Source organism: Eulemur rufifrons, chromosome 18 (genome assembly GCF_041146395.1).
Source record: "Eulemur rufifrons isolate Redbay chromosome 18, OSU_ERuf_1, whole genome shotgun sequence".
In the NCBI taxonomy this organism is placed as follows: Eukaryota; Metazoa; Chordata; class Mammalia; order Primates; family Lemuridae; genus Eulemur; species Eulemur rufifrons.
This window is the reverse complement of record NC_091000.1, coordinates 11,492,689-11,517,469: the sequence shown is the minus strand read 5'-3', so window position 1 is coordinate 11,517,469 and position 24,781 is coordinate 11,492,689. Positions and strand designations below refer to the sequence as shown.

Below are 24,781 nucleotides of genomic sequence, written 5' to 3'. Positions count from 1 at the left end.
TTAACTCATTGAACCACACTAGAGAATCTACTTATAATTTTAGGACATAAAGTTATACTTATTTTTAGTAGGAAGGAATTACCAGTGTGTACAAAACAAAAACTGCCATGGATACTACAACATAGCACTCTTTATATTAGAATTTATAACAAGTTCCAACTAAGTTTTTGTCTTTTGATTGACCTCCACATGAAACTATTTTTAAAGTATTAAATAGAATACTAGTTTTTTCAACTAAGCTCTGTTAGTACACATATCATATTTAAATATGACTATGGCTCATATTTGAACTCATTAATCGTTTATACATTTCTAAGGCTAATATACTTTATTGTTATTAACAAGTTCTATCAGTACTATCTGAAGCTTATGTAATTTAATCTACTCTCTGGTGTTGATCCTATCTATTGCTGCTATAAATGGTTTTTAGCTGTTTTAATATCATACCTGTGCTTTGAAAGCTGGGAAGCATAAACTGGTGCTAATCCTGGAATTTTCTTTTTCCAAAACATTATCTTTACTTGAGAGCATTAGCTTTTGTAATAGTAATCAAGTTCTGACTTTATTATCATTTGGTAATAGTAAACAAGTAAATCAAGAAAAAATGAGCCAGACTTTTTCTGGCAAAAAACAAATTTGATTTTAATGAGTACTGGCTCTACCAGTTAAATTATATAACGGGTATTTCCCATAAATTAATTAATAGTAATCAAGTATTTGGTAATTACTACTTGGTAATAATAATCAAGTTCTGACTATGATAGCTGGGTATTTTGCTTTGTTGCTTTCTCCATATATTGATTTCCAGGGGTTAAAATCTCTCACTGAAATGATATAAAGACCCATTGTTGTCAATAAGTGTATCTCCTTATTCAATTAGTCCCTAAGCTAATTGAACAGGTGGCTCTTTTTCAGAAAGAGGGTTCTTTATTTGTAAAACAAAACAATGAAGATTGACTGGAAGTGCTTGAATGGGGCAGCAGTAGCTGTGATAATCTTTTTTTCTCCTGTAATGAAAAAGCCTAATTAATCACAACATCACAGAATTTTACAGGTCAAATTCCCACGGGGGTCACCTACTCCAGGGGTCGTCAAACAACGGTCGTCATATTCCTAGGGTACGTTAAGACTTTTCAATGAGAAATGGGGTAATTCATTTTAATACAATTAATTTCTAGAACCTCAACAACTTCCATATGTAGACTTTCTTTACAAAAGAATTGCACACCTCTCACACACCCAGAATTTTACTATGACACATTATCTTGTAGCACAAAGCTTACAGTGTGGCAAAATTTAAATCATTTTTTTTTTTGGTTAGGCCTCCTTTATTCAAGACACCATAAACCCAAGGTAGGGCTTCAATGTCTTTCTCTGTCTTACATGTATTTCTAGCAAGGGCAAAGTGTGGAATTAAAAATGGGGTATTTAAGATTGCTGGCGTATTTTGAAATTGGATATCTCAAGATGGAGGGATAACAGTTTTAATGACCTTATCACCCACCCCTAACAATTGCCAAAGAATGCTTTCATCTGCAGACGAGTTTCATGATTACAAGGAGAATGTCAATAAGAAATATTAAATGCAGTGATGCCTTATTTATTCCAATTGCCAAGTTTATGGCAAAGATTTGTGCTTTACCTACCTACCTAGAGCAGGAATTCAGATCTGAGATGGTTGTAAACAAAATGTAGATTAATTTATCTGAACTGAAAAAATAAGTCAGACTTTTTCTGGCAAAAAGTGAATTTGATAAGTACTGGCTTTGCCAGTTAAATCACATAATGGGTATTTCTCATAAACTAAATGAGCTAATGAAATAAATATATCTGAAGCATACACAGGCATACCTCAGAGAAACTGTGGGTTGGGTTCCAGACCACCGCAATACAGAGAATATCACAATAAAGTGAGCCACATGAATTTTTTGGCTTCCCGGTGCATATAAAAATTATGTTTATACTATACTGTAGTCTATTAAGAGTGAAATAGAATTATGTCTGAAAATCAACTTGCATACCTTATTTAAAAATACTTTACACATAAACATTGCTAATGATCACCTGGGTTTTCAGCGAGTTGTAATCTTTTTGCTGGTGGAGGGTCTTGCCTTGATGTTGATGGCCACTGAATGATCAGATTGGTGGTTGCTGAAGGATGGGGTGGCTGTGACAATTTCTTAAAATAGGACAACAATAAAGTTTGTGGCATTGACTGACTCTTCCTTTTCTCTTTAGCATGCAATGCTGTTTGACAGCATTTTACCCACAGTAGAACGTCTTTTAAAATTGAAGTCAATTCTCGTAAGCCCTGAGGCTGCTTTATCCACTAAGTTGATGTAATGTTCTAAATATTATGTTGTCATTTCAACAATGTTCACAGCATCTATACCAAGAGTAGATTCCATCTCAAGAAATCACTTTCTCTACTCATCCATAAGAAGTAACTCTTCATTCATTAAAATTTGATCATGAGATTGTGGCAACTTGGTCACATCTTTGGGTTCCATTTCTAATTCTAGTTCTTTTGATTTTTTCCACCACATCTGCAGTTACTTTCTCCTCTGAAGTCTTGAATCCCTTAAAGTCATCCATGAGGATTGGAATCAACTTCTAAACTCCTATTAATGTTGATGTTTTGACCTCCTCCTAAGAATTACAAATATTCTTAATGGCATCTAGAATGGTCAATCCTTTCCAGAAAGTTTTCACTTTACTTTGCCTAGATCCGTCAGAGGAATCACCGTCTATGGCAGCTATATAGCCTTACAAAATGTATTTTTTAAATAATAAGACCTGAAAGTCAAAATTACTCCTTGATCCATTGGCTACAGAATGGATGTTGTGTTAGCAGCCATGAAAACAACGTTAATCTCTGTGCACATTTCCATCAGAGTTCTTGGGTGATGACTTGTATTGTCCATGAACGATAATATTTTGAAAGGAATCTCTTTTCTGAGCAGTAGTTCTCAACAGTGGGCTTAAAATAGTCAATAAACCATGCTGTAAACTGATATGCTGTCATTCAGACTTTGTTGTTGAATCTATAGAGGCAGAGTACATTTAGCATAATTCTTAATTAAGGGTCCTAGGAGTTTTGGAGTGCCAAATGAGCATTGGCTTCTACTTCTAGTCGCCAGCTGCATTAGCCTTTAATAAGAGAGTCAGCCTGTCCTTTGAAGCTTTGAAGCCAGGCATTGATTTCTCTTATCTAGCTATGAAAGTTCTAGATGGCATCTTCTTCCAATGTAAGACTGTTTTGTCTACATTAAAAATCTGTTGTTTAGTGTAGTCACCAACGATCTTAGCTAGAGCTTCTGGGTAACTTGCTACAGCTTCTCCATCAGCACTTGCTGCTTCACGTTGCACTTCTATGTTACGGAGATGGCTTCTTTTCTTAAACCTCGAGAGCCAATCTCTGCTAGCTTCCAAGTTTGCTTCTGCAGCTTTCTCACCTCTCTCAGCCTTCACAGAATTAAAGAGAGTTAGGACTTTGGTCTGGATTAGGCAGAATGTTGTAGCTGGTTTGATCTTCTTTCTCCATATCAGCAACAAGGCTACTTCACTTTCTTGTATCATTTGTGCATTTACTGGAGTAGCACTTTTAATTTTATTCAAGACTTTTCCTTTGCATTCGCAACCTGGCTAATTCTTTGGCTCAAGAGGCCTATCTTGGCTTTCAACATGCCTTCCTCACTAAGCTTAATAATTTCTGGCTTTTGATTTAAAGTGAGAGATGTGCAATTTTTCTTTTCACTTGAATGCTTAGAGGCCATTGTAGGGTTGTTAATTGGCCTAATTTCAATATTGCTGTGTCTCAGACAGAGAATAGGGAAACCGGAAGAGAAGGAGACAGAAAGGGGGTGAAGGTGCTAAGGGGGGTGGGATGGTCGGTCAGCTGAGCAGTAGTGCAAACACATACAATTTATTGATTAAATTTTCTATCTCATATGGGGTTAATATATGGCAGCCCAAAACAATTACAATAGTAACATCAAAGATCACTGGTCAAAGATCATCATAAAAGATATAGTAATAGTGACGCCAGGTGTGGTGGCTCACACCTGTAATCCTAATACTTTGGGAAGCTGAGGAGGAAGGATCGTTAGAGGTCAGGAGTTAGAGACCAGCCTTAGTGAGGGCAAGACCCCATCTCTACAAAAAATAGAAAAATTAGCCTGATGTGGTGGCATGAGCTTGTAGTCCTAGCCACTTGGGAGGCTGAGGCAAGAGGATCACTTGAGCCCAGGAGTTTGAGGTTGCTGTGAGCTATAATGACACCACTGCACACTAGCCTGGGCAACAGAAGATATAATAATAACGAAAAAGTTTGAAATGTTGCAAGAATTACCAATACGTGACACAGAGACATTAAGTGAGCACATGCGTTAGAAAAATAGCACCACTAGACTTATTTGATGCAGGGTTGCCACAAACCTTCCATTTTTAAAAAATGCAATATCTGCAAAGCACAATAAAGCAAAGTGCAATAAAACAAGGTATGCCTGTAATAAGATGAAAGCATTAGAAAATAGAATATAAAAGTGAATTAGTATGAATAATAGTTCCATTTTCCACCCCATTCTGAGAATACCAGAGTAAACAAAGTGCAGCTAAGTAAAAGAATAACAAGTATAATTAGTAGTATTTTGCTAAGCCTTGGTAAAGCCTTTTTCGGTATACTACGCAGAAATGGAGAAATAGATTGATTATAAAAACTGTGTCTAACAAATCTTTTTCAAAGTAGGTAGTTGCCAATTCTTTGCTTTCAGCAAAACTAAAGAAGAAATGTGATGGAATTGGCAGCTTATAGACCACTAAACATACTTATTAGAAATGCGATTTTTCACATATGACTAAAAAAGACTTTAAAGAATTGAACAGCATTGCTCTAAAAAATCCTTCCATTCCCACTTACTTATTTTGTAGCAAGATTTCTCATGTTTATACTTATAAAAAAGGAGAACAGGAATAGAATTTTGCTTTATTCTTATAATAAGTAATATTATAATATGAATAAGTAATATTCGTCGATGAATACATAAACTATTTGAAAACAGTTCCCATTCATCTCAGAGAGATATTTTTAACACATGTTCACTTTTTATGTTTCCTCATTATCAAAATGCTTCACATATTTATGTAATAATTAGGTTGTTTTCAGTCAAACGCATACAGCTAATATTTGTAAGCATAATTCAATATAGTAGGAAGGTTTTTAAAAACATTATTATATGGTCTCAGGAAATAAAAAAATTTAATTTAAATTTGTATACATACTTTGTTTAAGGGGGCACAGGAACACAAGAACAAAATAGTCGGAAATCACTGATCTATTTTAGCTTTTCCTGTTAAATATGAATCTCATCTCTAAGTACATGTCAGCTTCTATTTGCTTCAAGTTATTAAACTATTTAGAACGTGTTTTTTAATTAAAGTATTAGAATATGTCTTTTCTAACAGGTAGATGAAGACCTGCCCTCTAATTACAATCAGCGATGTAGAGACATAAGGACATCACTGACTTTTCTCTGCTGAAATCCACAGAAACGGTAGCTTAGATTAGCATGACATTCCTGTGTAAGCTTCTAGTTTGAATATCAGGGGACCAGGGGTTTGTGAAGGGGCTTTGTCTTTTTAAATTCTGCACCATCGAGTCGCTTTTCAAGTCATAGCCCTTCTCTAATTTGGCCAAGTCCAGTGTGGTCGTTCCTGTTAGCATTTCCAAATGTTCTCTATTGATTGTAAACACACCTGGAAGTCAGCGAGCCATTGACACAGTTTGATAAACTTGTAAATACTTGCACAACCTTTTCCTCTGAAGCTCATCAATCCTCTTAGATAAAAGCCTGGACACAGAAGTCTTTCATCATGTCCTGAATTCCAGAAAACTTTGGCTTCAGAGGAAATAAAAGGAAGGCCAGTTCTAGGGCTCTCTATCCTCCCTTACTGAGATCACTGCATCCATAAAGCCCTAGCGCCTGAACCTGGGAATGATCATAGGAAACACTAAGGTTGTCTGTAGGTTTTACCAAGAGAAAAAGGAGGAAAACCGGAGGAAAAAATAGAGATAGGGCAACAGAGTGCCCTGTAGTTATTCTAAACTCAAAGCTTGTGGGTTAGGAATCAAACCAATTAAAGCCTTCACAGTAAGGGTGAGATACAGCATGTCTTCAAACACAATAGAGTATCATCTTGAAGATTTTTTTTTAACGTGTCCTGTTGTGCCTGCATGTGGGAGCCACTAGCAGTCTTTTCACTTACTAACTGTGGTTTTTCTCTTTCATCAGGAAGTATGTGTCACAAGTCTTAATGTCTTAAAATCCAGTTGTCAGAGTGTGAAAATATAAAGAGACCATGTATGCAAAGCTATTGTTACTCTTCTCCTTCGTATGTGATGACCAGTTTGTCTGAAAACCCATCAGCAGAGTGGCATTTTTTCAGATAATGCCTTAAAAAGAGTAGTTTGAACTCTGAAAAAAAATTTATAAATAATTGTTTACCAGTCATAGGTGCTGTAAGGACAAAACAGTATTTAAAGTCATATTGGTAATTAAGAGGTTTGGTATCTGAAAATTATTCTGTGATATCAGAAAAATCACTGAAAGTTACAAAATACTCATAAAATACATAAAAGTTACAAGATACTTGTGTAAAATATAAAAGAAATATTTTGTCACATATCATGATGAATTTGCCACTGGCATATGATGTGAGGAAACAAGCCTATAATGAATAAAATAGAAAGGCAGAAAAGAAATTCAACGGTAAAAGTGTAAGTGCAATTGTTGAAGAGGGTAAATGATAATATCTTCTTAAATCCCACAGAGGCTCTAATAATTAAGATGTCAGGAAACAAGGTTAAGCATTTATAGACAATCAATAGCCACCCTCCAAGTCTGTGACCTAACCTTGGATTCATACCCTGACTTTGAGATGTCCAAGAGAACATAGCTTTTTATAAACAACCACATGCCATAACTTAACATTGTGGATATACAGTGTTACAGCACCAGCTACGTGAAATAAGAAATAACTACTTTGCAAACATAGTTTAATGGACAAAATCAATATAGCATCTAATTAAGGAACTATTATACAAAGGAACTAATAATGCAAATACTATAAACAACAGTGAATAAAATGCGATGCTCTTAGAGTCCTGTTAGTCCTGTTTCTTCAATCACAGGTAATTTTAACCAAAGTAATTGATGGGCTGTTTTAGACACCTGATTTTGTGATACTTGACAGACACCCAAGTGGAGATGTTCCAAAGAGATTTGGGTAGATTTTATATAGTTGATGTCTGGAGCTGGGGAGAGAGAGCTAGGCTGGACTTACCGATTTGGGAGTTAATGGCACAGAGAACGTATCTGGAGCCAGGAGAGTGGGTGAGAGAACCAGAGTGATTATATTGTGAAAGAGCAGAGTCTTAAGCAACAGCAATGTTTGGGGATCAGGTACAGGGAGATGAGTCAACAAACCAAATTGAGACATCACTGCCAAAAAAGTCAGGAAGAAAGTCAAGGTAAATGTGGTAATCACAGAAGCTAAGGGAAAAGAACATTTCAACTAGGAGCGATAGGTTAACTATTAAATGCTACCAAGAACTCAAACACAGCAAAGAGTGAAGGGTAGGGACAGGCATGGTGGCTCACGCCTGTAATTTTAGCACTCTGGGATGCCAAGGTGGGAGGATTGCTTGAGGTCAGGAGTTCAAGACCAGCCTGAGCAAGAGTGAGACCCCCATCTCTACAAAATATAGAAAAATTAGCTGAGCGTGGTGGTGAGCACCTGTATTCTCTGCTACTCAGGAGGCTGAGGGAGGAGGATCACTTGAGCCCAGGAGTTTGAGGTTGCAGTGAGCCATGATGATGCTACTGCACTCCAGTCTGGGTGACAGTGCAAGACTCTGTCTCAAACAAACAAACAAAAACAACCCAGTGAAGAATATTCACTGCAGCTATTGACACAGCAGTGGGGAACTCTGGAGACATCAGTTTCAGTGGCTGATAGGTGATGGACAGCCATGGCAAAGCCAAAGGATTTTTTTCCAAGATGTGAGAGACGTTGAAATGTTCAAATGTTGACTGAGAAGTGTCTGTAGAATGGGGAAATTCTGAAGATACAGAATGGGATCAAGGGCACCCATGGAAATATTAACCTTGAGTATGGGGAGAAAAGGGTGGAAAGATAGGTCCACATGAACATAGGAATGAAGGCTCATTTAGAGGAAATCAAGAAAGCTCCCTCTGAAGATTGCTATTTATTTAATATTTTTTAAACAGAATGCCAGGTCATCTGCCAAGAGAGGGTTTTGAGTATAGTAGGAAGATTTGAAATACTTGTTGAGAAGTGTCGGGGAGAGAAGTTTGCAAGGACAATATGGTAGGGTTGCCAGACTGCTGCAGTTGGTGAGCCGAGAGGTAGGAGTTATTATTCCCTCTTTGCACGTGAGGAAATTGAGTCTCAGAGAGGTCAAGTAACTTGCTCAAGGTTACACAGGGAGCAAACAAAGGAGCTAGGATCTGAGTACAGGCCTGTGTGATTCTTCCCAGTACATTAGGCTAAATGAATTCCTTGGTCCAGAGGAATAATTTTAGTTTCTGGAAAGAGACCAGTGTTTGAGCTACAAACTTCATTCTTGCCTCTTAATTCACTTTGTCCATCTCCATCAGTTTTGCCTAAGCCCCTACACGTCTGATATCTCATCTCTAAAATCTGCAGTCAAAGGAGGTCTCAGGAATAATCAGTAAAGGGTCATGGCATATAAGAGAAATTCTCCTTTTAGATACTAAATACCATTTAGAAGCTTTGGTTCAGTATTAACTTATAGGCAATAAGGGAGTTTCCTGAACCCTCAGCACAGTAATTGTTCCTTAGAATTATATTTACAAAATAAAAAAGAAAATAGGACTGTATAAATAAGAGCATTGCATTTAGAAGCTGTGAAGTAATTTTCTCATTATGTTTAGCACGGTTAATTCTCCTAGTGAGCTTTGTTCAGAATTCTAAGGCTTTCTCAAGGGTTGTAATCTGGAATTTCTAAAGAGTTGATGTGATCTGCTTCTCTGGATAGTTTATAAAACTGAAGTAGTAGGTGATGGGGGACATTGCGGATCATCACGGAGGCCTAAACGCAGTGGTTTTTAGGTACCTCCCTTCTCACAGGTAGAGTCCCCTCCTGCCCTTCTGTGCCCAGATTTGCAAGCACTGTATAGGAGATATTAAGCACTTTTACTTGGAAACAGAAATAAGAATTTTTTACAATTTAGGGTTCGTGGGCTATTCAAGAAATAATAAAGAAGGCAAGTGACTATTGTTTAGGTCACTCCTTGGATCAGGTCTGAGCCCTGAGATAGACTTCTTTTCATTAAGGGAAATTCCTACAAGTCCAGTGGACTTAACTGATTCTGCGGCATCTGTTAACCATTCCTTACGTGGGAGGATTCTTTACACAGCTAAGAAGAAGGTACTTTGCTTACATGCATATAAAAGTGCTGGGTTGTCCATGGGGCGCCCAAGCATGTTTGATGTCCTTCCTCCTGGGGCATGCCCTGCTCTGAGGGAGTCACACGGCAAGCAGCACCAGGGAGGGCTGGCAGGCAGGGAGCTCCCAGTTTGAGCACCCCTCAGTCTGCTGCAGGACCCCAAGAGTAAAGGTTTGAGCCCTACTCTGTTGAAGCCTTGGTGTGGTGGCTCAGTTGTCTCTCTCAGCAGCTGCAGGTCAGGGAGGGGAAGGGGGAAAAAAGAGTCTAGAGAAGCCAGCACTCTGATTGTGCCCGTCCCTTCCTCCAGGAGGCTGTCCACCCGGAATGTACAGGTGCTGGAGTAACGCTGGTTCCCCGGGATCCACGGGACCCCTGTGGCTCCTGCACTCTGAGTCAGAGTTGGAAAATGTCTATGTGGGAACGAGTGAGATGAAACCTTAGGATCTGAAGCCCCCTGGGCAGGACAAATGTGCACAGTGGGTAGAGAAGCGATATAGCACCTGCCATCCTTGCTCTGGTCTGTGGGGTGGGAAGCGCCCCAGGGGGGCTGGGAGCCTAGTTCCCTGTCTACAGGAAGCTCCCAGCAGCCTATGGGCTTCTCTAGGCAGAAGGGCTCCCCAGCAGCTCAGGAACCCACCGTCTGTCAGAGTTGTGAGGGGGGAAACAAACCACTCCACTGGACTCCAAGCCTCTTGGGGGTGATCTCTGCTGACACCTTGCTCCTTCCTATTCTGCTCTGCAACTTCTCCCTATGGATCTCTGGTAGGTTCTGTCACATTTCCCTCAGAATTATATCCAATCTATGTTTGTTTGTTTGTTCTTTTTCATCTAAAACTTTTCCTTCTTTCTGAGATGATCTGGCATCTGGTGTCTCTGGTTCGCCATCTTGACTTCACTCTCTGCCATAAGCTAATCTTAAAGGCTCTGTACAGTGGTTTTGATATATTAAATAAGATGCATTTTTTTTTTTTTATTGCAGTCATGGTCAATAGTTTAAACACTGCTGTTTTAGAAGACTCCAGCTCCATGGGATATTTCTGAAGCCACATTCATATGTTTTTCCAAACCTCTGGGGCTGGTAAGATGTCCTAAAATTTTCTTGCAAATCTGAACTACTAAGCACCTTGCTCAAAGTTAAAAAGTAAATATGTGAAGGAGCTAGAATGTGAATATAGGCTTCTGTGAGCTGAGGAATGCTGATGTAAACAGAGGTGTATTCCCTGGCAAAAGACCAGAAACCAGCACCGAAGCTGTGGGAGTATCTCTGAATCCACAACTTTCCCAGTCCCAAGATTTCTAAGCACTGTGAAACTAATCCGCCACACTCTATTCTCATTTTAATCATAATAAAAGGTTAGGATGTTGCAAAATAAATAAAATGTCCATAATAAGCATTTATCTCTTCAGTATAATTACAATTTTTTTAGTCTGTAAAAAAGTTCCCTACATGTGTGTGGTTAATAAGTACCATTTAATCATTTTCACAGGAATCATCCACTTTAGAGATGGTCTAAATTTCAATCAGTATAAATAAAAAAAAATTCTTAATTTCTGTGCAGTTACTTGCTCTGCTCATTAAACAATTGTTTAAGATAAATGAAATTTGCTTAACTGAAATTTTTCACCTACTGTTTCTATTAGGAAGCCTTTTCTTTACCCCCCTTAATTCCCTGTACAGTGACTGCCACTGCTTACTTCCGGTGTGGTGACATGTCAGTCACCAGCCTTCAGTGATTTTGGAACACACAGAACCTTGTATAAACAGGTTGCATGAGGGTGGGGAGGGGGAGGTTTCATTATTATCCTAAAATTCTAATGTCTTATAAAATTCTTCAACCTCCCTAAGGAGAAAGAGAAGTGTCACAAAGTATTATTATTGTTAAAACAAAACAGAAGACGGAAAGGCAAAGAATAAAAAAAATTTACAAAGTATTAGTCACAGTAAATGGGTACGTGTAAAATTGCAGCATATATGTTTATTAAATATATGATAGCTTCTTTTTAGTCATGCATAGAGACACGTGTATATATACATTTTTCTAGGTATGTATATTGAAAAAATGAAATACAGCATTCTCTAACCACTTAAATTCCATTTTTAATTCAGAGCCAATTGATTTGAAAGTCTTTGTTAGCTCAAAGTGCAAACTCTTAAAGGTTTAGAGAAAGGGCAACCAGAGAAAAGGTTAATAAATTATAATCCTTTTAATGTTTTGTATTTAAAAGCTTTTGTAATAAAATTAATACAGTATTCCAACTCCACAGGCAAGTTGAATGAAGAAAACTTAATGTACCCAAAGTAATAAGAGAGATGACACACTGAATTATAATCTATTTGTAGACTAAAAATAAAACTCAATACACAGTTGCAAAAGGGAAAAGAGAAAAAGCCTAGTCACCAAATCAGAAGGCAGAAAATCATATTATTCCTTTAATAAAAATGTGCATTTTCAACCTTTCAAGTAAATTAATAAGAAACACTCATGAAAAGATGATATCTGTAATTTCAAAATCTTTTCCCTCTCCCATATAGACTGGATATAAGTATGGGTAAAAATAAATTTACGGAAAAGGGATACTAAAAGAAAAACAGAACACATAATTCTTTCTCTTACCATTGTCGCCAGAAGGTAATGACACAGTGTTTGTTGGCATGGTATCAGAACTCACTTTTCCGTTCTCAAATGTGTCATTTTCAGTCTGTTGTAGCTGCCAGTTGAGGCCAAAGAGATGCATTGCTGTGGGTAAAGCGTATAAGTTGTTTAAAGTCTTGTTGTTTTTTAGCTGCAATAGTAAAAGGTAGGCCTGTTTATAATAAGAGTCATACGTAAAGTTAAAATTTCCATTTTCTGAAATACCAAGAATAATTGTACAATAAAAATGATGAAACAAAGAGTTCCTCAAACAAATGTAATTTACAAAGCAATGCAGTGCAGTATGGGAGCATTTTAATAATTATTTGATATTACTCAGTTAATTGGTACCAGGAAACTCTTAGGAATGAATCATTATTTGCTTTAATTTGTCCCAATTCAACTTTTCACCATCATTTATTTAAGTGGTAGAATACTCTGTAGCAGCATCTGCCAAACTTACTTATCCACAGGTCATTTGCAAATTTATACTACTTTGCTGCAACATCCATGGGTACTCAAGAGATACGACACTGTACATTTGGGTTAAGGTAGAAAGTAAAAACTGGTCCCATAGATGAATTTGCTGGTATATGATGAAATGACTAGAATGGACTCAGATGTACAAAATCGAATAAGATTTGAGTATTCTAAATTTAGGATGACTAATTTTTTGGATTTATGACATATAATTCAGTAATGGCATAGATTAAACAGCACAGGTAATGAGTTTTTGATGTAGGTATAATAATAATTTTATAAATTTATAAAATTTTGTGTGTACTAATTTTATTTAAAATATTTAGAAAGTATAACTAGAAGACTATATAACTATTAACTTATGCATTTTAAATTATAAATATAATTTGAAATTTTAATATATTGTTTATTATTTTTCTTAATTTATCTGAAACATTTAGAGACACATGTCTGTGTCATACTCACGAAGAACACTTACTAAACATTCATTTGTGCTCCAGAGAATATAATTCAGGAACTAATCTCTAAAGAAGGCTGCAGATCTGTAGGGAAACCCAGTGATGGTCATACGGTATCATAAAAAGAACTTTTCTGATATTTTTGACACTATTTTATTCACTAGCTATATTGGAATTCACCAGAGAGATGGATAAAGAATAAAAAGGCAATATGATTACTATCACTGTCAAACAGCCCTTCTTAAATATCCAATATATGTAGTAACAAAATTAAACTGGCTCAGTATAAAGAGCAGGGGCTTTGGATTTAGTTAGATTTTGGTTCAATCCTTAGTAAAATATTTAGCCTTGGACAAATTATGTAATATTGTTAGACATTAGGTTTATTTTTAAAAGGACGCTTGTTAAAACTACCTTATTTAATTGATGTGACGATTCTAGACAGAATACATGAAGGCCAGCTGGCAAAAAGCAAGACAGTTCTTACTATAATGGCATTTTATTTATTCTCGACTCCAGATACACTGCACTACTTGGAGTCACCTGACGAGACCATGGTGCCTCTCAACAAACAGTCCCTTCTGTCTGCAATGTTTCCCAGCCCTGGTAAAATATCTACACATCGCTCAGATGGTGGATGTCAACTCCTTGAGGAAGTCTACCCTGACTGTTTTAGTTCACTTTTGTATTTCATTTATAAGACATAAATACATTTGGAGATACAGTGCCCAACACGTAGTAGGTCTCCATAAGTATCTGTCATATAAATGAATTAAAGTTAGGAATACATCTATTTTCTGAGATTTTAAAATCTAAGAAAACACTGTTGTGGATAAAAATACAGTAATTTAAAGAAAAAGTTAATAAATACAAGACAAATACATAAATGGCTAAGAATGGAAGGCATATTAATAATTAGTGACTGCTTTACGGGTAATGGTGTATGAAAAGTAGTTGAGTGAAAGTCCACTATTACTATACATAATTTATTGAATTAAAAAATTCAATAGTTTTAGCACATTTTATTATCAGTACCACATTCTTTTGTTAATACAACTTGATATAAAAGCATGCTGTATTAAAAAGATACCAAACACAGATGATAGCTATATCTACCCTGTATATTTATAACAAATGTATATACCCGCACTCCCTGATTAAATTATAGTCTGCCAGCAATTCTTTTTAAACTCTGATTTTCACAGATTAAGATATAGGTTATAGAATTCTTGAATTTACAAGTTGTCATCTTGTAAAGAGGTATAACTTCATATGTCATTTTGTATTAAATTATGTAATGTTTGAGTGGCAAAATGTCAGGAGCTTTCTAAATATTTATCACTTTATATATTTTTCAGGGTTTCAGATACTCCAGCAATTTTTGAACAAAATAATGGGAGCTTGTTCTGCATATAGTAAAAGCTCTGACAGACACACATTGTAATAGTAGCAATAAATATTCCAATAGGGTCAAAGTATTCCACACAAAATAATATGTCATCATTGTGATTTTTTAACATAAAAAGTCTTCTTGAATGATAGATTTGCTCATATTGGTTTTAATAGACTTTGAAGAGTAAAGATAATCCATGGGTTTGTGCACAGATGTTGAATGTTAAAAGGTAATGTGATGTTTGTGGTGGGAAAGCTATTTTATTTTCTGCCAGATGGGCAACAGCTCTATTATCTATTTTTTTTATTATAGAAAATCTCAATAAAATGGGATTCTGGTTCTACTCAAGATGCTGTATAATGAGAATCATATCCAATAATATTATATCTTGTTTAATATTGCACTGAAAACAGAAACCAACAAGTTGTTTGGTCTTGGGAGTTTAACTACTTTGAAATTGTTGGTGTTTGGTTGTAGGGATGCTCATGACACTCGTTATGGATAAAGTAAGATTTTTATACAAATGCAGGGTGTTGGTAGGATTGATTCTCCAAAGTTGGAAGCGAGGGAGAGAGGGGAGAGAGAAGGAGAGAAAGAGAGAGAGAGGCAGATGGCAAACTCATAAAAGTCACGAATGCTACAGAAATTACTGAGTAGTGGTGTAATAAAACTACATGGGACACCTTGGCAGACAAATAAAGGGAAAATTAGCTAAATAAAGTACATCTGAAAATAAAGAAGGATCAGCCCAATTCTCCAATGCATGAGGTGGAAAGCAGAATGGAACCAATGGAAAGGCGTTCGCTGCCACTGTTCATGGATAGTACTGTGGATCCTCCATGTATGTGTGTCCCAGCGTAGTGTAGGACGGGGGCAAGAAGCAGCAGGGAGCTCAGAGCTCCTCTGAGCCCCTCGTCCCTCTGAGGGTAGAGTGTAGGTGAGGAGGGGCAGGGGAGGAGCCATGCCAGGCATTCTCAGCCCAGACAGTGTTCCTGCTGCTGGTGTGAGAACATCATGAGGTGATATATTTTTTTTAAAAACATTCATTGAACAAACACTATGGGTCAGGTACTGTACCTGTGCTTCACTGGCATTATCTCATTTAATATTCACAGAGCTTCCACTGGATAGTTTTTTTTTTTTTCATTTTAAATCTGAGAAAATGGAGTTTTTTATGAGACTGACGTGCTGCCTACTGTGCTAAGGAGGCAGATAGAAAATGGAGGCTTTTACAGAGTTTAAGCCAGTAAGCCGTGGACTTTGGCCTTAAACCAAAGGCATACCCAGTGCGCATGTCTGCTGGCGGGTAGCGGAGTGTGACAGTCCACACAGAAGGAAGCGAAGTGTAGCCTCTGTGAGGGCCGCAGGCTCCAGACAATGCTTTCCTACTAGAACTGGGAAACCGAGGGCAGAGACGGTGCTGGGGGTGGAGGGTGGGCAGGGACAGCAATCGGTAACACTTGTGTGTCCTGGCCACTGTTCTGCTAGACAGGTACTTTTCCACTATACTGTCTAAAAATAAATTTTTAGAGTAATATGACGAAGATGATGATGAAATTAAGAACAGGCTATTTTGGTTAACTCTAAGGTTCTTACAAACAATTTAAAAGTTATAAAAGTAAACATTATACTTGTGAATTTAAAATTATAGACATAATATTTGTGTAGATTTAATCTATAAAAAATTTTCTTATATCATGTTTCATAGTTTTATTAATATATTGCCATTTCCATGTATTTCTAGGTGATTCCATTGGGGGAGGGGTTAGCTGTATCCGTATCTAAAAAGTTATCCAAGGCAGAATGGAATCTGTAAATTATAGCAATAATATAGATCTGTTCAGTGTGTTTTTCACATTTTAAAATTCCTTGATGTCTATTATCTTCTCATAATGTAGTGTGTGACAGGATCATTGCCCCTGTTGTATGGAGATGACACATGGGCAGAGAGAGGGTCAGTGACTTACCCAATGTCTTTTAAAAAGTTAGTGTATGAGGAGGATTCATGATATCAGATCTCCTGACCATACTTCAATATTTCTTTTTCTGCACTGTGCTGTTTCCTTGCTTATATAAATTGTTCTGAATTAAAACTGTGCAGACACATTAAGGAAATTTTAAACATTTTAACATAAATTGTTAATTTATCTATTTTTTACAGTGGCAAATATATTCAAAAGTTGTCCATATATTAAAACTGACTTCTAAATACAAGATTTTTACCAACCATAAACGGTTATATTTTGCAAGATCATTTGTACGCTGGTTGTTTGAAATTGAAATGTATTTTCTCATATTAAAAATCGTAGAAATGGTGGTTAAGTCCCCAGTTCATCTACAAAAGTCTGTCTCTAAATCCAACAGAAATATGTATACACATAGCACCAAAAAGCATGAGCAAGAATGTTCACAGAAGCATTATTTGTAATAGTCGCAAACTATGAACAACCCAGATGTCTGCCTATAGCAGAATAAACAAATTCTAGTACAGACTTAACAGTGGAATTCTATATAGCAATGTAAATGGATGAACCACTGCCAGATATAACAATATGGATGAATAAACATAACACTGAGCAAAAGAATGTAGTCATACAAAAAAGTGAAGACTGTATAATTCCATGTGTATAAAGTTCAAAGGAAGGTAAAATCAATCAGGAGGAATCAAAGTCACCACAATTACTTCTAGGGAGGAAGGGGCGGGTAATGGCCGGCAGAGCCCATAGGGGGCTTCTGGAGTGCTGGTAATATTCCACCTGGGAGGTGGCTCTGGCGTGCTCACTTATCCATAGACTTTTCTAAATGTATATAGTACTTAAATAAAAAATTATTTAAAAGTAATCCATCTAACACACAGCATAGCTAAAGAATGTATGTTTCTACCCTCCCCCTACCCTCCCTCTAAGTGTTTTTCTCTATAAGACTACCATGTTTTCTGTCCCATAAGGTTGCAGCTAAGGTGATTATGACAGTGTATGTTACAGCCCACGAGGTAACTAGAATAAACGCATACACAGAGTGAATACACAGTATAAAAGAATGGTAAATGACTCCAGCAGGTAGGAGGGAAAGGGAAGGGCGATGAAAGGCTTCCTTCATTGCAAACCTCAGGAAGTGCACATTTTCAGGAGCAAAGTAATATGATTAAACAAAATTCATGTATTGTGTTAATGACTGTCAGCCATGGCTCTTCCAAATTGATTTATAGCTTAAAAACATTATGATGTGTTTTGGCAAGGATGTAGAGAAATTGAAATCCTTGTGCACTGTCCTGGGATTATAAAATGTTGCAACTACTATGGAAACAGTATGGTGATTCCTCAAAATATTAGAGAACTAACATATGACCTAGCAATTCCACTTTGGCTATATATCCAAAAGAACTGAAATTAAGGCCATGAAGAGGTATTTGCACACCCATGTTCATACTAGCACTATTCACAAGTCAAGCACTGGAAGCAACCCAAATGTCCATCAGTGGATGAACAGACAAACAAAATATCGTATATACATACAATAGACTACTTATTAAGCCTTAAAGAGGTAGGAAATCCTGTCACACGCTATAGCATGGATTAACCTTGAGGACATTATGTTAAATGAAATATGGCATTTACAAAAAGATAAATACTGTATGATTCCATTTATATGAACTATCTAAAGTAGTAAAATTCATAGAAACATAAAGTAAGATGGTGGGGACAAGAAGCTGGGGGGAGGAAGAAATAGGGCATTATTGTTTAATGGGTAGAGTTTTAGTTTTGCACTATGAAAAAGTTCTGTAGGTTTGTTGCACAATAATATGAATATATGTAACACTACTGAACTGTACCCTTAAAAATGGTTAAGATTGTGAATTTTATGTTATGTGTGGGTTTTTTTTTTTTTTTGCCATAATTAGAAACAAACTGTTATGACTTGACACCCTGCAGGAAATCCTTGTTGCTATGATGAAGAAATGTCTCTCTCATTCAGAGTGGGCAACTTAACCCAGATCACCATCTGGTTGTGACTGATCACACACTGAGGTTTCTGTGTTTGGCCCGTCTACTTAAGCATGTTTATCAATGATGTGGATGAAGATGTTAAAAAGCAATGTTATCAAAGTGCAGATTACACAGAACTTTGAGGAGAGTATAAACACCATGCTCAATTAGAGAATCAGGACTTTAAAGGATCTCTTAATTCTGATTTCCTTCAAATTTTTATCTAATTTCTCCCCTTCCCTTTACTACCACATATCTCAAAAGAAGAGACCACAATGTCGTTTATACTTCCTCAGCACATACTCCTTGTTTTCTCCTCACTTTAACTTATGATATGGGTATCTTTGGAATGGCCACATCCAGTAGCCTCTTAACATCATTCATCCTGTTTACATTTCAACAGTGTTTGACATTATTAGCCACCCATCTTCCATACTTTATCCTCCTTTGATAATTCTCCTGGTTCTCCTTCCTAGCTCTCTGACTGCTGTTTCTCAGTTGTTCTCCCTGAATCCTTACGCGGCTTTCATAAAGGCAATTCACGAGTAATCCAGTTCTCCTGCACATATATTAGAGTTACTGTCCCCTGACCCTTTGGAGCCTTAATAACTTTGCTATGGATGATGAAATGTGGGCAGAGGTAATGTGTCTCACTTCAGGGAGAAAGCTTTAAGAAACAATATGTAATTTGTTGCCTTCCCATGCAGTGATGATAAAAATGTGCTGAGTAGCGTTTCTGTTAATCTAGGTCCTTGAGTGAGCAGAATTCCCTTGACAAGAACCACATTGCACATGTAGCTTAAGCAAGAAATAAACCATCAGTGTCAAACTATTGAAATAGGTAGCCGCTAAGATAGCCCCAAATAATCTCTACCTCCTGGTGTCCACATTCTTATGTAATTCCCACTAGGTTTGATTTAGTGACTTGCTTGAAATGGAAAGCATACGGTGGAAATAATGGAAAGTCTCTTCTGAGCTTAGGTTATAAAGTACTTCAGCTACCATTTTGGTTGCTCTATTGTCTCTTACACTGCTTTCCATGGGGAGAACTAGCTGTCATATCATGAGGCAGCACTGCGGAGAGATCCACGTTATGAGAAACTGAGGCCTGCTGGAAACCACATGAGTGAGCTTGGAAGCAGATCCTCCAGCACCAGTTGAGCCCTCAGATGAGACAGCAGCCCCAGCCTACAGTCTGGCTGCAAGCTTCAAGACCTTGAGGCAGAGGCACCCAGCTAAGCTGGACCCAGATTTATGACCCACATAAATTTGAGATAATAAATGTTTATTGTTTTAAGCTGCTAAATTGTGGGGGTAATTTGTTATGCTGCTATTAATAACTAGTATAGCTATTGAGATTTTAGGGTTGCTTTTACCATTTCATAATCTATCCCCTTCTGACATATACCACTCCTCCCTCCATGCATCTCCCAAAATGTAGACATTCACCAAAGTCCTTCCTGACCTCCTTTCTTCTCAAACTGTTTTTATGACATCAACTTTCAGTTACATGTGGATGGATGAATTTCAAATATATATCTCTAAATACTGACTTCTTTCCTGACTGACCCACACTTCAAACTTCGCATTTTTCTACTAGACATACCTAGAAATCCTGGAGTACTTCAAACTTTACTAAAGACAAAATAAGTCATCTTTATCCTTATAATTGTTTTGCTTTCTGGGTTTTCTTTCTCTGTTCATAATATCACTTTTGCCTGGGCAGTGAAGTCAGACAGCCCTGGGCTGAATCACAGTTCTACTGATTTAGAGGTTAGTAATTATCCAGGGTCACAGAGTAATTACTTAACCTCTGAAATGCTCAGTTTTCTCACCTATGAAACAGAAATTATAAGATTATTTATTTTATAGGCTTGGTATAAAATTAAATAAAGATGATGTACATAAAGCCCTTAGATTTGCAGCAACACTCAATAGATGTTAGCTACCATTACTGGTCACCTACATTACAAACCCTGAATCTTTAATTTTTCTTCTTCCCTCATCTTCTCATCTGGTCATTTGCTATGTGCAGTGGTATCTCTCCTAATTGCATTTGCCTTGTTTTCAGCATCATGACCCTACACCAGGCCTTCATTTAATTTTTTTAAATTTCATTTTTATCCTTTCCAAATTATAAATGCCACAATTTTATAAAGTTGGTTATGTAAAACTACAGTCCTCAACCAGCTCATCTAATCTTCCCACTCTTTAGACAAGACCATTCTTGATTCTTTGGGCTGGTTCTTTTAGCATCTCCCTCCTTATGTCTGAATAACATTCTTACAATGCTATCTCCCACTCCTTCAGTTTTAGGCATTATCTGCGCAGTTCAGGCTAGGAAGAAGGCCTCATTACTTTTAATTAGTATCCTTGTCCCCCTTTCAATCCACTCCACACAGGGCTGCCAGAGTTATCTTCCCAAAGGGCATCTCTGATAATCTGATAATGGTTCTTTACAGGTGGTCATGGCAAATGGATTTTCCACTACTCCTCTCACAGACCCCATGGAGCTGGCCATCTGTGCCTCTCTACCACTTAAATCATGCCCTTGATGTTCCTGCCTCCATGCCTTTGTCCCTATAGTGCCTGGTTTCTTGGATGCCTCTCCCCAACCTCTGCCTGTGGAAGTCTCACCAACACCTGAAAGTCGGGTTCAAATGACATTGCTTTATGAAGCCTTCTTGGAATTAATAGCTATTCTGTCCTGCCACAGCACTTTGTATCATTTTACATAAAACATCCCACCTTATATTTGAATACTTTTTTTTTTTACTTCCTGAGATGTGATGAGTGGCAGGTAGTAAGAGAAGTAGAAATGGATCTTTACAGCTGGGGGTAAAAATAGGAACTTCAATGGGAGAAAGAAGGATGAGCTTGGGAAGAAAGGGAATAAATGTGTAGAATTTTAGCTATGGGACAACAGGAGAGAACAGTTGAAGGAAATGTTTAATATATACTTTAGCTTTTTCAATCTTTTGCTTAGAGCTGATCTTGGAGGTTTCTTGGATCTCGGTAGCTTAATTGGTTCCTGGGAACTAGGGGTGACAAACAGAAAACTTTAGCCTGTTAATAGTCAGAAGGAGCCTTGGAGGGCACCAATATAATTCCTCCTTTTTCTCAGGGCAGGGAAAACATTTCCAAGATGATTTTCGGTCACTTGATATCCCTTTTTAAATAAGTTGTAATATCTGACACATTTGTCATCTATAAAAGTAATAAGTATACTTTTTATACTAACACCCAAGTCAATGATAAAAATTATAGTAACAACAACTCTAGGAGGGACTACATGGATGTTAAACCATCGGTCATGATGAAACCTATGACACTAACAGCCAAATAGTCTACTCGAGACTATGTTTTTAGGTTGTCTTGTGGTATGTGTGGACTGCAACCAATTTGAAGATGTTGAAAATTAAAATATTTCTTATGGAATTCAAAGACATTCATTGTACAACTTCTTAGTTTCTTTTTCTATAGGTTTTGCCAGAAAATGATAAGGGAACAAACCTTATTCATTAAGATAATTTTGAGACGATATGTTAGTAAAGATCAGTCAGTGAAATTTTCTGAAGGAATTTTTTTTTTTTTAGACTCAAAGACCATTCAGTCAGAGAACTTACAGCATGCATTCCTTTTATTTTTCAGGACTGGAGATGAACAGAATCTGTGGTATTATAATCATTTCACCTCCTTCCCATAAAAATGGGGGGCATGGCATTGTTTTTAACCTATACAGGTTGGTTTGACACTTAAAAGCCAGCATGTGGAACACTTGAAACCAAAAATGTGCAATTAAAGAAAATTATATACCACCAAGTAGCAAATTCAGTGCCATTTTTAGCTCCATGTTGAGAAAAAAGGTGCCAAATTTTGATCTCATCTCTGGGGACCGTGCCATGATGTTGTTACCACAGCTACTATTATTTCTACTGGCATGCCTGTGTTCTTAGATCCTGCCAAAAACGGATGGGAAGGAGGGGTGGTGACAGCTGGTGACACAGTCCAGCAGTTGCCAGAACCTTGGAGCAAATTATAGGGGATGTTGTGAAGAGAACACAGAAGCGAGCACCCAGCCATCAGTAACCTGAAGGTCGAGTGTGCCACCGGAGCCCTGAGGAGTGCACTCTGAGGTCCTGGCAGCCTAGAGTATGTGCTTAGCAGGCCTGGCAGTATTGGCTAAAAGCTGTTTAATGTTACAAGATCAAGTGAACATGCTCACAAAGACAAAGAGCATGAGCTAACACGGGAACCAGAGTCAGTAAGAAAAACCGACTTTAAAAACATCATCCTGAAAACATCTGCAATTCAGTTTTGTTTAGCCTCTAAAAGCTTGAAACTTCACCTATGCAAGCTAAGGTCTAGAGTTGTAATTCACCTCCCACTCACCATGGTACACTTTCCCCAAAGTCATCTTCCTGAGAAAGATTCATTAAGAACACAGTATCAGAAGTTGCAGGAAAATAAAATCACCATTTGACCTTTTACAGGTTATGTGGAACGTTTTCAACATAGATTGTCTGTGGTGTCTTGTGGGGCCTTTTGTTTATATTAAAAGAGACCCGAGTCCCAGCCTGAATTCTGGCTCTAACTAGCTGTGGAACTTTGGCAAGTTATCAGGCCTCTCTGAGGCTTAGATCTCTCATTTATATCAAAGCCTGAAGGGTTTGCACTAGATGATTTCTGAAGTCTCTTCCAGATTTATATTCTATGATATGTCAGTATTTTAAAATATAAATATTTAGGCTGAATCATTGAGCATAGGAAAAATATCTGGCATCAATAAGATATCAACATATTAGGATACCAGTGCTGTTCTTTTGTTTTTAACTTTAAAAACTACATTGCATAGGGTCAAACTATCGTTCACATGAATCCTTGGGTATCTTGCATTTTGAATGCAAAATTTTTTCATTTTATGTTTTAATGTCATATACACATAAATATATGTGATGTACATGGGGAATAATTAATTTCACAGAAAAAATAAGAAAAATCCTCTTAAATATAGGGCAATGATTTGGTCTGATACTGCTTCCAGAGTGCATCCAAGTTTTCTATGTAAAATGAAAGTGTTGCATGTAAAGATTGCAGTTTGTAACTTGGACCCCTACTGGTCTAGACTGTCATTAGGAAAACACAGTTTTCCATAAATTAGCTTTTGTTTTGGATTTCCTGCTGTGTTCACATACATGTTGACGGAATGTGTTAGGCAATATTTTGGCATTCTAATCCATTATTATTTGTTATTAACTTTTAAGGCTAACATTATTTCAAAAATCTATACTTTGCTGTCCCAAATATGGTTATTTTAAAATCAATATTTCTTTTGAAGGCTTTCATATTAATATGCATTCTGGTTGTCATTACGGAAAAGGGAAATAACTCTTTGTCAACTATAGGATATTTTGATATTCAAAGGAACTGACACTTGATGTAGCAAGTTTCTCTGAGCATTACCAAAATAACATTCTGAAATCATAGGCTTTAGGAACTAACAAGTTTTGGTGGGGGTGGGCATAAGGAATGGCTGCCAATATTTTTTATTTCTATGCTATTTTTCCTTCCATCCTTTTTTGGAATAATGTCATAAATGGTATAGTAGAACCACACTGGCTATCCAAATATCTTGATGAGAACAGTGATTTAGCTTTGTAGCTTTGTTTCTGCCAGAACATTTGACTCATATTCTTTTATAAATGACAACATTAAAAAATTTTACTTTTAAATTTCATCGCATTTTTTCTTTCTTAGCTATGGACATTCGGTGTAAGATATCTATGGATGCCGCTGAGGAAACAGTGATTCCAGCTGCCCACTGACAGCCAGTGCTAAAGCTGACAGAGGCTCATGAAAATCAAGCTGTTTCTGTCACTGGGGGAATTAAGTTAGGATTTCTAAAACAGACTGTTTTCCTAATGTTTCATTAGTTTTCTCTTGTTTCCAGGGTCTGTTCTCTGAAAGAAAGAAGCATTCATCCTGCAACGTAACGGAAAGAACCAAGTGTTAACCACCTCGGTCAGCTGCCCAAAGGGCTAGTCATCACCAATAATGTAGAGACTATCTGAGGTGACCGCTGTCAACATTAAAGAATGTGGTGAGAAGACCCAGTTCAAGAACATTCAAAATACAGAAGGAAAACATGTACATGATTTGTAGGCTATTCCCTGCTTGCCAAAATACTGAGTTTGCTATTAATCATGAAACGTATGTAACCAAGGATTCATTAATGACAGTTGTTAGCAGCTTTGCCATTAAAACCCCATGGATCTACCTCATTATTCAAAGGCTTGTAGTACTGACTCAATTTTCATCTGGATTCCTTTCTTCCACAATA

The 24,781-nt window shown here is 37.1% G+C and overlaps 1 protein-coding gene across 8 annotated transcripts in view; it reads right to left on the bottom strand.

Annotated features, from left to right (window-relative positions):
- TENM3 (teneurin transmembrane protein 3) overlaps positions 1-24,781 on the bottom strand; it is a 427,807-nt gene that overhangs the window by 114,589 nt on the left and 288,437 nt on the right. For all 8 annotated transcript variants that reach the window (XM_069493436.1, XM_069493435.1, XM_069493438.1 and 5 more), the window contains one exon: positions 12,107-12,229. In XM_069493436.1, the coding sequence (XP_069349537.1) occupies positions 12,107-12,229 (123 nt within the window). The remainder of the gene's footprint in view (positions 1-12,106; positions 12,230-24,781) is intronic.